The sequence below is a fragment of the Poromitra crassiceps genome, assembly GCF_964638095.1.
Source record: "Poromitra crassiceps genome assembly, chromosome: 3".
NCBI lineage: Eukaryota > Metazoa > Chordata > Actinopteri > Beryciformes > Melamphaidae > Poromitra > Poromitra crassiceps.
Genome location: NC_139625.1, coordinates 35,877,270 through 35,892,558, shown reverse-complemented (window position 1 = coordinate 35,892,558; position 15,289 = coordinate 35,877,270). Strand labels below are relative to the sequence as shown.

General features: G+C 45.1%; 1 protein-coding gene across 1 annotated transcript in view; it reads right to left on the bottom strand.

Moving 5' to 3' along the window:
- The window catches only part of tiam2a (TIAM Rac1 associated GEF 2a), a 123,387-nt gene that overhangs the window by 6,521 nt on the left and 101,577 nt on the right, over window positions 1–15,289 (bottom strand). The window contains exons 16-24 of the mRNA XM_083632859.1: window positions 13,238–13,447; window positions 9,917–9,985; window positions 8,864–8,989; window positions 8,017–8,125; window positions 3,592–3,771; window positions 3,003–3,121; window positions 2,344–2,452; window positions 1,648–1,706; window positions 1,435–1,537 (exon numbers count right to left, since the gene is read on the bottom strand). Of these exons, the coding sequence (XP_083488985.1) occupies window positions 1,435–1,537; window positions 1,648–1,706; window positions 2,344–2,452; window positions 3,003–3,121; window positions 3,592–3,771; window positions 8,017–8,125; window positions 8,864–8,989; window positions 9,917–9,985; window positions 13,238–13,447 (1,084 nt within the window). The remainder of the gene's footprint in view (window positions 1–1,434; window positions 1,538–1,647; window positions 1,707–2,343; window positions 2,453–3,002; window positions 3,122–3,591; window positions 3,772–8,016; window positions 8,126–8,863; window positions 8,990–9,916; window positions 9,986–13,237; window positions 13,448–15,289) is intronic.

Here is a 15,289-nt window from a genome sequence, read left to right as displayed (position 1 = left end):
AGAGATAAGGAGAAAGATTTAGCGGATGGATTTTGTAAGTGATTTAATAGTGATAATGCAGTGTGAACGTGTGCAGGCCCTGGCTCTTACCTGCAGTGTTTAATAGTGATAATGCAGTGTGAACGTGTGCAGGCCCTGGCTCTTACCTGCAGTGTTTAATAGTGATAATGCAGTGTGAACGTGTGCGGGCCCTGGCTCTTACCTGCAGTGTTTAATAGTGATAATGCAGTGTGAACGTGTGCGGGCCCTGGCTCTTACCTGCAGTGTTTAATAGTGATAATGCTGTGTGAACATGTGCGGGCCCTGGCTCTTACCTGCAGTGTTTAATAGTGATAATGCAGTGTGAACGTGTGCGGGCCCTGGCTCTTACCTGCAGTGTTTAATAGTGATAATGCAGTGTGAACGTGTGCGGGCCCTGGCTCTTACCTGCAGTGTTTAATAGTGATAATGCTGTGTGAACATGTGCGGGCCCTGGCTCTTACCTGCAGTGTTTAATAGTGATAATGCAGTGTGAACGTGTGCGGGCCCTGGCTCTTACCTGCAGTGTTTAATAGTGATAATGCTGTGTGAACATGTGCGGGCCCTGGCTCTTACCTGCAGTGTTTAATAGTGATAATGCAGTGTGAACGTGTGCGGGCCCTGGCTCTTACCTGCAGTGTTTAATAGTGATAATGCAGTGTGAACGTGTGCGGGCCCTGGCTCTTACCTGCAGTGTTTAATAGTGATAATGCAGTGTGAACGTGTGCGGGCCCTGGCTCTTACCTGCAGTGTTTAATAGTGATAATGCAGTGTGAACGTGTGCGGGCCCTGGCTCTTACCTGCAGTGTTTAATAGTGATAATGCAGTGTGAACGTGTGCGGGCCCTGGCTCTTACCTGCAGTGTTTAATAGTGATAATGCAGTGTGAACGTGTGCAGGCCCTGGCTCTTACCTGCAGTGTTTAATAGTGATAATGCAGTGTGAACGTGTGCGGGCCCTGGCTCTTACCTGCAGTGTTTAATAGTGATAATGCAGTGTGAACGTGTGCGGGCCCTGGCTCTTACCTGCAGTGTTTAATAGTGATAATGCAGTGTGAACGTGTGCGGGCCCTGGCTCTTACCTGCAGTGTTTAATAGTGATAATGCAGTGTGAACGTGTGCGGGCCCTGGCTCTTACCTGCAGTGTTTAATAGTGATAATGCAGTGTGAACGTGTGCGGGCCCTGGCTCTTACCTGCAGTGTTTAATAGTGATAATGCAGTGTGAACGTGTGCGGGCCCTGGCTCTTACCTGCAGTGTTTAATAGTGATAATGCAGTGTGAACGTGTGCGGGCCCTGGCTCTTACCTGCAGTGTTTAATAGTGATAATGCAGTGTGAACGTGTGCGGGCCCTGGCTCTTACCTGCAGTGTTTAATAGTGATAATGCAGTGTGAACGTGTGCGGGCCCTGGCTCTTACCTGCAGTGTTTCCCAGTCGGACCTGCAGTGCGGACAGCGGGATGAGCCAGCGGAACTTAAATGGATCCACATCGCCGTGGGAGAGCGCTGAACGAGGGTTGGCCTGTCGTCGCACAGAAAAACACCACAGAGAGAAAGAGAGATATTAAGCTGTGCCCCTAAGAAACCACTAGAGGCATGTGAGAGTAAATAAGCAACAGACAGAATTTTTACCATCTTCTTCTTCAGCTTGTTGTTCTCCCTGTAGACCAATATCACAGCTTTCTTGAACACTGATGAGAGAGAGAGAGAGAGAGAGAGAGAGAGGGAGGGAGAGAGAGAGAGAGAGAGAGAGAGGGAGGGAGAGAGAGAGAGAGAGGGAGGGAGAGAGAGAGAGGGAGGGAGGGAGAGAGGGAGAGAGAGAGAGAGAGAGGGAGGGAGAGAGAGAGAGAGAGAGGGAGGGAGAGAGAGAGAGAGAGAGAGAGGGAGGGAGAGAGTACATCGGCATCTTAGTTTTCACTGTGAACGCCTCTTGGGGGAAACCAAGAGCGGGGATGCATCCCACAGAAGCATTTTAGATGCCAGCTCAAAGCTTTCATGCATACATCTGTACTGCAGCTACGGAGGCTGAAAATCACACTCCCCTACGAGGCTCTAGTGGAAACCCAATATGTTTGGTTTGTGCTGATTCAACTTTTAACACCCACGGGCGACGCAAAAAACAATGGATCCAATAATTAACTGTGTCTAATTTGGTAATTTGTGTCCAAAGCCATTGAGACAACACCGCATATGAAATTTGATAGGAATGCCAGCCCAGCCACAGCGGTTGCCAAAACCCCTTGGAGGGGTGAGGTGGTGGGTGGATGGGGGACAAATCTCCCAGAATGCAACAGCAGCGGTGGCGACAGGGACAGTGTGCAGACTCACCAAACACGGTCATCTCGGGATCCTTTCTCAAGCGGCCCAGCGATGGATGAGGGTTGAGCCAGACCGCTGAGGAATGCATGAGAAACTCTCCCATCGAGATTTCTGTGACCTGAGAGAGAGATAGAGAGTGTGGAAGAGAGAGAAGAGAGAGAAAAAGCATGATGAGCCAGACTTTGAGCTTTTTGCTCTAGTACACTGCTGTGTGAGATACATACTAACTATCCATGTCTGTGAATGGAGCTCCACAGATACTACAAACTAGTGTAATGACTGAATTCCGGACTGGACTCGAGATCAAGCTTGACTCGGAGCTATTAAAAACTCATACAGTACCTACCTAGACAACATAATTTAGAATTCACTTTGAATATTTATGTGCTCACGAATTAAATATTCCACTGACTTTTAAATTCGACTTGTAAATGTATTCGTTCACTTGGAGGCAATGCACAGTAGACCACGTAAACAGCACGAGGTGCTAAACTGCTCCTCTGTACTGTTATTTACCCCCGCGACTGCGCCGGTCCGAAGTAGTTTTGACTGAATGTGCCAAGTATTTAGTACGAGAAATTCAGTAGAACACTAAAACAACCTGTCTGCACGCATCAAAGTGCATTTCCTTCATTTGGGCAATGCATTCATTGGTGAAATAAACAGACCTCCTTGTCGTGGCCAGTCTGCTCGGCCACAAGCTGGTCAAAGACTGAGCCATAGTCCTCATAGATCTTCTGCATCTCATTGATGTGGCTGGCCACCTTCTCCATGGCTTTCAGCGCCTCTGCAGGGGCACAGGCAAGGAGAGAGCAAAGGGTTAACGTGTGGGCAAGTTTGCATTAGATTAGTATTTTTTTTTTTACAGTGAAACACAGAGAATGGATTTCTTAGTGGATACGGCTGGCTTGCTATTTGCACATTGTTTTTGAGATTGGATTCTAAAGATTTTATGAGATGTATTTCCATGCTTGGGCTGAAAATGGCTGTGATGCATCTCCTGTGAAGGCATTTATTTCAATAAGTGTCAGCATTTGTTTTTCTCGCTCTCCCTCTACATTGCATTACTCTTCACATTGCACATTATATGGGAAGTCTGGAAGTCAATGTGAGCCCGGCCACTTCCAGAGCTGGATTTGAAGATGCGATTGCAGTGTACCAAAAATCTAATTTTTTGTGCATCCCAGCCTGCCCAGGTTTGATCAGGTAGCCTATTTGAGTGCACCCTCATCTTGGAGCATGTGTGTTCGGGCCTACCGTTGAGGTGGTAGTGCTCCTCACTTTCTGCGTCAGTGAGGGAGACCAGCTCGCGGAGCAACAGGGGGTACTTGAGCACCCTCTGCACCGGCTTGATCAGGTAGGACTCCAGGGTGGACGAGTGCTGCTTGGTGGGGTTCTTCCTGTCCAGGAAGTCCTTGAAGGCCCGGTCCCTCTTGGCTGAAAACACAACACACATACAGAATCAATGCCTGTCATTCTTTCACATTTACAATCTTTGTTTTGGATGTTTTTGCTCACTCTCATTCTTTTTTTCTTTTTCCCCCATTTATCTCATTGCATCATGAGAGATAGAAAGATGTGTGGTTATGTTGTGTACCCATTAGGGGTGTGGGGAAAAATCGATACAGGATAGTATCACAATATTTTGTGGGCAATATATCGTATCATATCAAATGCCAAGTATCTTGATATTTTATTATACAAAATGTCAAGTGCATGCAACATTTATGACAGGCTTTTATGACAGTGTTGGTCAGTCTGTTTGCTTGACAATCCCATTTTGCTGCAATACAAAATTATTGAAGTGAGATGAACAGACTGGAAACTTGATCTTATTAGATACAACAGATGTTGACAACAGTTTTTTCTTCCCTTGGGGACATCATTTGCAGTTGAAAAAAAGTAATAAATCACTATATATATCGCAATATCACAATACTCAATATATCGCATTACTAGAATATCGCAATACTATCGTATCGTGACTTAGGTATCATGATAATATGGTATCGTGGGGCATCTGGTGATTCCCACCCCTAGTACCCATAGTCAGATCTGAAAACAAGAATGAAAGCTCTCTAATGCATACTACTAGTCCAACTACCGGTACTATATATAGTGCAACATCTTGGTGTAATAATATCCCTCCAGCAGGGGGTAGCGTAGGCCTCTCCTCACCTGGCATGACCATTTCAGTAGTAAATGGCCAATAGTCTGGCCAGTAGTAATGTCCAAACATCTGCTAATAGCATCCACTAGACTCTGCATAGCATCATTGAGACTCATAAGAATGTTAAGATTGTGTGTTTTCCCATTAACTGTGTTTGGTTACTTAAATGCCATGTGGAAAAAAAATATCGAATGTCCTTAGTTTAGGCCAAAGCAAACGGCACTGTGTGAAAGGGAAGGTAGTTTAGGCCAAAGCAAACGGCACTGTGTGAAAGGGAAGGTAGTTTAGGCCAAAGCAAACGGCACTGTGTGAAAGAGAAGGTATAATACTGAACGAGACACTCTCCAGTCTTCTGTAAAGGTGATGACATTTTCCCTGAGCCGTGCAGCCACCCTCTGTTTGACTGAGAAGAGCCATTCAAGTATTAATTATAGCACAGACAGGCAGCCGCATCGACACCTCCCAGAGTAATTGGCAGGCAATTAACGAGCTGACACGTAAACAGAGAAACTCAAGAAACCCAGGGCACTTGGCACGGCGGAGAGGGGGTGAGGGTGGGTGACATATAATTACTTAAAAGGTTGACAAAAACCTACAGATTCTACTTTGCGTCCTTGTATCAGCTGGTTGTGACCAGGCTGTATTATGCTGTACCAACTGCCAAGTATACTATAGCGGTACTCTGTGTGCGGGCACTACCACTGACTTCCAGTATATCTGAAAATATCAAAGTAATATACTGAGATCTGATTTTGTTGTTTAAAAGTTTCTTAATTGTGCATATAAAAAAGAGGAAGAGGAAGCTGGACCCTGGTGGGTGAATTGTCGCAAAATTGATCTTAACGTAATTTTCATATCTTGTAAAATGTCAAACTGCACATACTCAGATAAAACCGGAAAAATATCCTCTCCTTTCCTGCACTAATAATAATAATAATCCTATAATAAGAATGAGAAGTGTCTGTGTGTGTGAGTGAGCGAGTGAGCAGAACTTTGCTCGGCCACAGCTATGCCATTCTACGTGTGATCGGGCTGAAACTTTCAGGGAGTGTAAAGAGCACCTGTGTGGGTGACCTGACAGAGCTGGATTTTTTTTTATTAGGTGACCTAGGTGCCCTAATTACCTAATGATGATGTGATGTCATCAGTGATGATTTTCTGCTTCTTGATGATGTGTAAAGAGGTTTGTTGGGGAGGCGTCCAACTCTCACGGGGGGTGGTCCTAGTAATAATAAATGGAACTTATATAGTGCTTTTCAAGAACTCAAAGACACTTAAATAGAACCACTCTATTCCAATGTTGCCATAACCATGTTTACTAGGGGTGTGCCACCTTAGGCACCTCACGATTCGATTCGATTACGATTAAGGGTGCTACGATTCGATTATTAAACGATTACGATTAATCACGATTACGATTTCGATGCATCTTTTCCCCATACAGGATTTCTTTGTCAGTATCTTTTTCCCCATACAGGATTTCTTTGTCAGTATCCATTAATTAAAGGAAACAAACAAATTTACCTCCATTATCTTTTATTTAGATCAATCAGACCAAACACAATACATCCAAAACATTTTACATTTCCCACAACAAAAAGCTGCTCTTTACAGGTGAGATTATTTGAAATAAAGTGCCTTTAGAAACTTCTTTTATTTTAACCAAAATTCTCTGCTGTTTTCACAGATTTAGGATTAATATAAAAAACAAATAGCTTATTCTGCTGTTTTCACAGATTTCTGTACTGGCAGGATTAATACAAAAATAGCTTATTCTGTATTCAGTAATAGAAAATAAAACTTTTAACCAAAATCCTCTGCTTTTTTCACAGATTTCGGTACTAGCATGTTTGTTTAATACAAAACAAATAGCTTATTCATAAATAATAAATAAAGACTTCCAAACAAAATCCTTTACAAATGACCAGTGAGCAGCATAGCATCATCCCACAACAAGCAAACGTTTTCCTATCCACAAACAAAAGCAGCTTTAAAACTAAATAAGTGGCGGATGAATAAAATAACAGAATTAACAGATTCACCCCTTCACCTCCCCTCTCCTTCACTGCCTCCTTCCTTCAGCCCTTCACCTCCTCTTTCACTGCCTACTTCCTTTAGCCCTTCACCACTTCACTTCCTCTCTCCTTCACTGCCTACTTCCTTTAGCCCTTCACCACTTCACTTCCTCTCTCCTTCACTGCCTACTTCCTTTAGCCCTTCACCACTTCACTTCCTCTCTCCTTCACTGCCTACTTCCTTTAGCCCTTCACCACTTCACTTCCTCTCTCCTTCACTGCCTACTTCCTTTAGCCCGTTACGTGTCTTATCGCGATGCATCGAAGAAACAATTTTTCGGCACACCCCTACCCTGCATGCTTTCTTCAGTGATTCCAGTTTCCAGTACTTCGGTTTTGGTCTCGTTTTACAGTTAAGGAACTGCTTTCCGGGCGAAATACCGTATTTTTTGCAAATAAAGCAAAAAAAAAAAAAAAAAGCAAAAAAAAAAAAAAAGAAAAAAGAAATTGCAATTTTTTGCAAATCGATAATCGAACATTGTGAATCGATTATATCGTATAATCGATTAAATCGATTATACGATTAATCGGCACACCCCTAATGTTTACTGCACTTTATTCTACTCCAGGTAACTCTGACCCAGCAGAGACTTTTCAGACTCTTTTTCTCCTCCAATCCTATTAAATATCCATCCTGCTACCTACTTCGAGGAAAATCCCACGCAATCCCGTAATGGGGCAGGTTTAAGCGGCACAGGAGGGCAATTTGCCCACCCGTCTCGTCGGAGAAGAAGTCAATCTTCTTACAATTCTCTGTATGCTGGCCAGCGTTCCCGAGTAGCGGAGCGACGCTGGCGTCTTAGCACCCATAAATCAACTGGAACATTTCTACTCTGTCCCTCGCTGAGGGAGACGCAGGAAGAATGACTGGGCCCTCTGGCTGTCACTGTTGCATCTCTGCTTTTATTGGACAAGGCCTGGTAATGCTGCATGACAATAGAGGCTATTTGTTTTTGCTCATCTACTTGTGTAAGCAGTGAAGCGGCTATAAAAGCACTAAAGCAAGTATAAATACGAGAGGCACGAAAGCTGGAATATTCCAATAAATATCAGTATTTTGTGTGTGTGTGTGTGTGTGTGTGTGTGTGTGTGTGTGTGTTTATGTAGGAGACCACGACTGACCAGGCTGGGAGGCTGGCACTGGCAATGCAGTAAATTGGAGTGGCATCACTTCACCTAACTTTCACTGGTTGTCTCCCTCTAGGACAAACTGTAATCCATAATTGATTTGTTTCCCAAAACAGGAGGCCAAACATGGAGCGCCGCGAGCGGCTGTGTTGCTGATGTAATGCGGGTGTAAGGGAGCAGAATTCAGTAGAGGAGCGACGGTTCAGATCAGTATGCGTCTGCAAGTGTATTTCCTATAGGCCGGTTTTGAGTCTCCGGCTCGCTGTGGGTGGCCTGTGTGCTATTTAGACTTTCACATGCTTTCCGTACCTCTCTCCAGGACCTTCTGGACCTTGATGTAGTTGGCGCAGAAGCCGCTGTAGAGCTTGAAGTGGTCGGCGTAGTAGAGGAACGAACCCCCCAGAGAAAACAGCAACTTCTGTAAACACAAAGGGGGGAGGGGGTGTGAGAGAAACAGCAATTGTAAAAAAAAAAAAAAAAGTGATGGAGAGAGCGATGACAGAAATGCAAGTGTACAAAGAGAGAGAATGACAGAGTGTGAACCTGTCAAATCGTGACCCCGCCACTCTCTCCTGTCTCTCTGGGGAGACGATTCAAACGTCCCCTCCGTCCTCTCCCTCTCTCTCTCACTAACCCACCTTTCAGCAGCACACAATCCGCCCGCCGCTTGGATCAATAGACCCCACACCTTGTCATGTCAAGCCTATAAATCAGCCTGCCATGCTCCTGTCACCCCTCCTCAATTATTTATAAGCCTCAAGATGTCAAAGAACACGCTGGAGACTGGAATAGTGGCTAAGATCAACCAGATGGAGAGTATGAGTTGTATATGTGGTCTGCTTCAGAGGTCAAGGCTGTGTGATCGTAGGAGTGAATATGCTATTAAATTATCTTTTTTGGATGACATATCATTGGAATGTACATTGATCATTTCCGGTCACTTCTTCCATCATGTGATATTTTATTGACAACTCCATCCCCAGGGAGGTTGGAGGTCAGGGTCGACTGGAGAATGGGCTCCCCAGAGCTGGTTGTGGATTCAATGACTTGCCCAAGGACACTTCAGCACGGCACATGCTTGCCATGCTGCCCAGGAGCTCAGCACCCGCCGATGAGCGTTTTAGGCCGAGGGTTTGTCGCTGCGCCCGTATCTCACCTTGAACTGTGCGGGGGTCTCCAGGATGCTGAAGTTGGGCGAGGAGGCGATCCTCTCCTCCAGCGTCTGGAGGAAGACCCTCTGGAAGTCCAGCATCTCTGGCAGGCTGCCAAACAGGCTCTCCATCTGGGGGGGGGTGCATGAGAAAAGCAGTGGTTAGAACGGGAAAACGGTGGAGGAGAGATTAGATGGAGGTGTAGCGGAATATGAGGGAGGATGTGTGAAGGAAAAAGCCAAGATACATGGCTTGCAATTTATAACAGTCAGTCAGACAGATTCTCTGGAGTGTGGAAAACCTCCACTCTTGATGGCTCATCTCTGACAATGGCACTTAGGGACAAGCTATGATGCTCTGCTGCAACACACAGTCACAGAAGCTGTGTTCTTTTATAGTCTGCCTTTGTCTAGCACTCCCTCTCCACACACACACACACGCACACACACCACTTCCCCTTCATTAAAAGCCGTTTGGAGGCCGCCTCGCCCTTGTCCACTTTGCGCCCGGACACGTCCCAGTGTCCCATAATGGCCTTTTAATTTGCCCCGGCGCGCCACAGCCTATCGACCGCTGCGTCCTGTTGTTTGAGGTCACACGCTTTGCTGTGCGGCGCACTGCACGGCGCACTGGGAACTGCTGTTGCCACAGGAGCGCACCAAGACAAAGCCTGACTTGAGGCATTTCAAACAAGAGGATGACTCCCGAATTTGAGGGTTCTTGACGAAAAAGACGGGGAAATCGGTGGGAGATTTTGTGAGAATTTAACATGAATCTTTAGTTTTCCTTCAAGTTCGCCTTTATTGGCATGTCCCTCTGGGCATCTGGATGGTCAGTGTAGGGGAGAGCTAATTTGTCCTCCAGCCAGTCACAGCCTAATCAGGGAGATACGGCCCGGCAGAGTTCATTGACATCACCTCTGGGTAATAAACACTCAATGAATCCCATGTCCTATAGAGCCTCACACCCTCCCAGGACACTCCTCCTGGCCTCACTGTCACCATGCTACACACACACACACACACATAAACACACACACACACACACACACAACGTACCTCGTCCAGTGTGAGGAAGGTTTCGTTCTGCAGGGGCTTCAGGTAGATGTCGAACAGGTCGGACAGGTCCTACACACACACACATCCAAAAGCTTAGTGACAGGGCATCAAATATAGGGCTGTGAATCTTCACTGGCCTCACAATTCGATTCGATTACGATTCAGAAGGCTACGATTCGATTACGATTATCGATGCATCTCGATGCATCTTAAATCGATGCATCACTTTTTTCCCAATACATGATTTATTTCACTTTCTTTTTTCTCACTGTGTGGCTACTTTTAAAATAAAAGTGCATTTGGAATTGCATTGTATTATGATCCAAATAAACAACTGCATGTAGTTCCATTATATTTTATTTGATTATAAAAAAAAATAATAATAATAATAATCGATTTTTGACATTTGTGAATCGATGAAGAATCGTGCACGTCCGCATCGCGATGCATCTTATAATCGATTATTTTTGACACCCCTAATCAAATAGCATGGCAAACATCCCTTAACCTGCTGTCTTTCTAAAAAGCCCTTTGATCTTCTGACTCCTGCTTATCTCTCTCTCTTCCCTCCTGATCTCCCTCGCTCCTCTCTCTTCCTCTCTGCCTCCCTCCCTAGCCCCTCTCTTCCTCCCTCGCTCCTCTCTCTCTGCCTCCCTCCCTAGCCCCTCTCTTCCTCCCTCGCCCCGCTCTCTCTTCCTCTCTGCCTCCCTCCCTAGCCCCTCTCTTCCTCCCTCGCTCCTCTCTCTCTTCCTCTCTGCCTCCCTCCCTAGCCCCTCTCATCCTCCCTCGCTCCTCTCTCTCTTCCTCCCTCCTGATCTCCCTCACGCCGCCTCCCTCCCTAGCCCCTCTCTTCCTCCCTCCTGATCTCCCTCGCTCCTCTCTCTCTTCCTCTCTTCCTCCCTCCTGATCTCCCTCGCCCCTCTCTCTCTATTTTAATTTCCAGTAAACCACGTGGAAAGACCTAAAAACCACCCATGACCTTCCCCGGATCACAACACACTGCCATACAAATTTTCAGGTCAATCCGACCTGGGGAGGTGGTTTCCAAGACTTCCCAGGTGTTTCCTTCCCATGACCTTCCCCGGATCATAACACATGGTCATACAAATTTTCACTTGCTCCCCTCCTTATCTCCCTCACACCTCTCTCTCTTCCTCCCTATCTCTCTCCCCCCTCTCTCCCCATCTCCCTCACCCCTCTCTCTCTCGTTCCCTATCTCCCTCGCCCCTCTCTCCCCCTGCTTTAATGTGGCTGCAGCTTGTCTTGGTATCAGTTGGGGAGATTCTCATTAGGTTGATTTATGAGCTTCCTCCTCCTCTCTCCTTTAACCCCCACCCTACCCCATACAACCCCATGCACGCACACAAGGACACACACACACACACACACACACGCACACAACTACCTCCGGCGCTGTAGCCCAGCCTATGGCGCATTAATGGATACAGGCGAACAGGCCGCCACTACAGCAAAGCACACTGGGAAGACAATCTCCTCCCTTAACTACAAATCAGCAGCATGCGGAGTGGAGGAGGAGGAGGGCATATATACAGGAAGTTAATGCAAATAGAGATGCAAATTGAGTGTACGTAATGGGAGGAAAGGAGGAATGCAGAGAGAGAGAGATGGCTTGGGGGTAATCAGCCAGCGCCGCCAGGCGTTACAGAGAAAATGGAAGATGATGACAGTGTCTCTTGAACGTGCACGAGGGGAAACGTTAACTATAGGGGCGGCTCAATGATGAGGCGGGCGCAACATAAACAAGGCGAGGGAGGGAGGAGATTTCTCTCTACCTCAGGGTTGCCTCTCTTTTGTAATGATAGATTTCAACCACTTTTCAAGGAGAAATTATTTCTAAATTACGGGCCAATAATTCACAGAGATGTTCACATATACAAGTGTCATAAGTCCTCTAATAATACATATTGGTTTCTTACACATCGAAATGAATTATGAACACTTAAACTCAAAGCAATCCTGACCAGCAATGACCCCACGCAGTGTGCAAAGTGATACTGCAAGATAGGAAGAGAGTGTATGGAGCTTGGTGCACATCGCTCAAACTCACAGATTCAGGTAAGCTCAATTCAAGCACTTTGAAGGACCTCTTTATAAATCCAAACTTAAATCCAGTACTTGATTTTTATTGTTTAAATTCAAGCACTTTCCAGACCTGTGGCAACCCTGCGACCTGGGTCATCTCAATGCTTGCTTTTTTATGTCCTGTATCTCTCCTGTGCGCTCTGCGTCGTAGAAAATGTGAAAGGACTTGGCAGCTGACAGGTATAGTGCCTTATTACTTTTTGTGATTGACGGCATGTGTGGCCAATAAAAAACATGAGTCAAGTGTGGGTGGGGGAATGATTTTCAAAGGTGCTGTGGTGCTTGCTGTCGTGATCACAAAAAGTCTGAATCTGTAGAGTTTCAAACATGAGGTGTGAAAATGAGACAGTACTGGAATACCTACAATCTACTTAACCCATTAATGTCCACGGTGGAATTTTATAATCTCTTAAATTTTAAAGTACTCGCTAAGCTAAGCACAAATCAGAATTTTTTCAAATCAGTCAAAGTACGAGGCCAGGGCACATTCTTCTTAAATCAAATGAATGGAAGTCAAATGAAGGTTAAACTTATTACTAACAATTAGCATGATAAATATGGTCATGTGTAGCCACATGCTTTTCCAGAGCAGATTTTGTGTTTCTGCCTCTAACAGAAAAAAATATATATATCTTGGGCGTTTTCTTAATTAACATAGTCATTAGCCAATGGTTTATTCGCAGTTAAAAGTCAAGTAAAATGTGTCTCTTATTTACATCAGTGGAGAGGCTACAGAGTGTGTATTGATATTATTAAACTAGATAAACAGGTCAATGGGCCACTTCCAAAAGGACTAACCCAATGAGTGAGCTGGAGCACACGAAGTCACTTAAATAAATTTAATAAAGGTACAAAAACTGACGTTTCGACGCGCACTGCGTCTTCTTCAGACTCTGAAGAAGACGCAGTGCGCGTCGAAACGTCAGTTTTTGTACCTTTATTAAATTTATTTAAGTGACTTCGTGTGCTCCAGCTCACTCATTGGGTTAGTCCTTTTGGAAGTGGCCCATTGACCTGTTTACATTGTTTTGTCCTGTTCTGAGAGCACCGACCTCCCTCTGTGGAGGGGTTGAAGCGCAGGAGATTCCTTCTACAGTATTATTAAACTAGAGTTATGAAGAAACACCAGGAAGAGTTTCCCTTTTGCAGCCTTCACTCAAACCTTCACGTTAATCTCCTAATCTAAATCCTAAACATGTGAGGAATCCAAGCTCTCACCTTCACATAGGACTTCTCTGTGTCCACCAGCTCCTGTATGACCTTGCGCAGCCTCTCGGTGGCGCTCATGTGCTTGGGGCAGGGTGGGAGCAGAGTGGTGGCCTCTCCCTGCCCTGCCTGAGGCTCCTTGTTGTCCTCCATCAGACCCCCGGAACCCGAGCCTGCCCCGTCCTGGAAGGTTTGGTAGAGAGTGCACACTGTATCCACGCTCTGTAGGGGGCGAGAGAGAGAGAGAGAGAGAGAGAGGGGAATGTGTTTATGTAGGACAGGATTATGACAGTCAGCAGGCAGGGAGATACCATCACTTGTTATGACAAATGCAATTGTCCTCATTAAGAAATCATCACACTAACTGTACCAGGCTTTACAGTGAGTAGGTTAAACACACTAACTGTACCAGGCTTTACAGTGAGTAGGTTAAACACACTAACTGTACCAGGCTTTACAGTGAGTAGGTTAAACACACTAACTGTACCAGGCTTTACAGTGAGTAGGTTAAACACACTAACTGTACCAGGCTTTACAGTGAGTAGGTTAAACACACTAACTGTACCAGGCTTTACAGTGAGTAGGTTAAACACACTAACTGTACCAGGCTTTACAGTGAGTAGGTTAAACACACTAACTGTACCAGGCTTTACAGTGAGTAGGTTAAACACACTAACTGTACCAGGCTTTACAGTGAGTAGGTTAAACACACTAACTGTACCAGGCTTTACAGTGAGTAGGTTAAACACACTAACTGTACCAGGCTTTACAGTGAGTAGGTTAAACACACTAACTGTACCAGGCTTTACAGTGAGTAGGTTAAACACACTAACTGTACCAGGCTTTACAGTGAGTAGGTTAAACACACTAACTGTACCAGGCTTTACAGTGAGTAGGTTAAACACACTAACTGTACCAGGCTTTACAGTGAGTAGGTTAAACACACTAACTGTACCAGGCTTTACAGTGAGTAGGTTAAACACACTAACTGTACCAGGCTTTACAGTGAGTAGGTTAAACACACTAACTGTACCAGGCTTTACAGTGAGTAGGTTAAACACACTAACTGTACCAGGCTTTACAGTGAGTAGGTTAAACACACTAACTGCACCAGGCTTTACAGTGAGTAGGTTAAACACACTAACTGTACCAGGCTTTACAGTGAGTAGGTTAAACACACTAACTGTACCAGGCTTTACAGTGAGTAGATTAAACACACTAACTGTACCAGGCTTTACAGTGAGTAGGTTAAACACACTAACTGCACCAGGCTTTACAGTGAGTAGGTTAAACACACTAACTGTACCAGGCTTTACAGTGAGTAGGTTAAACACACTAACTGTACCAGGCTTTACAGTGAGTAGGTTAAACACACTAACTGTACCAGGCTTTACAGTGAGTAGGTTAAACACACTAACTGTACCAGGCTTTACAGTGAGTAGATTAAACACACTAACTGTACCAGGCTTTACAGTGAGTAGGTTAAACACACTAACTGTACCAGGCTTTACAGTGAGTAGGTTAAACACACTAACTGTACCAGGCTTTACAGTGAGTAGGTTAAACACACTAACTGTACCAGGCTTTACAGTGAGTAGGTTAAACACACTAACTGTACCAGGCTTTACAGTGAGTAGATTAAACACACTAACTGTACCAGGCTTTACAGTGAGTAGATTAAACACACTAACTGTACCAGGCTTTACAGTGAGTAGATTAAACACACTAACTGTACCAGGCTTTACAGTGAGTAGATTAAACACACTAACTGTACCAGGCTTTACAGTGAGTAGGTTAAACACACTAACTGTACCAGGCTTTACAGTGAGTAGATTAAACACACTAACTGTACCAGGCTTTACAGTGAGTAGATTAAACACACTAACTGTACCAGGCTTTACAGTGAGTAGATTAAACACACTAACTGTACCAGGCTTTACAGTGAGTAGGTTAAACACACTAACTGTACCAGGCTTTACAGTGAGTAGATTAAACACACTAACTGTACCAGGCTTTACAGTGAGTAGGTTAAACACACTAACTGTAACAGGCTTTACAGTGAGT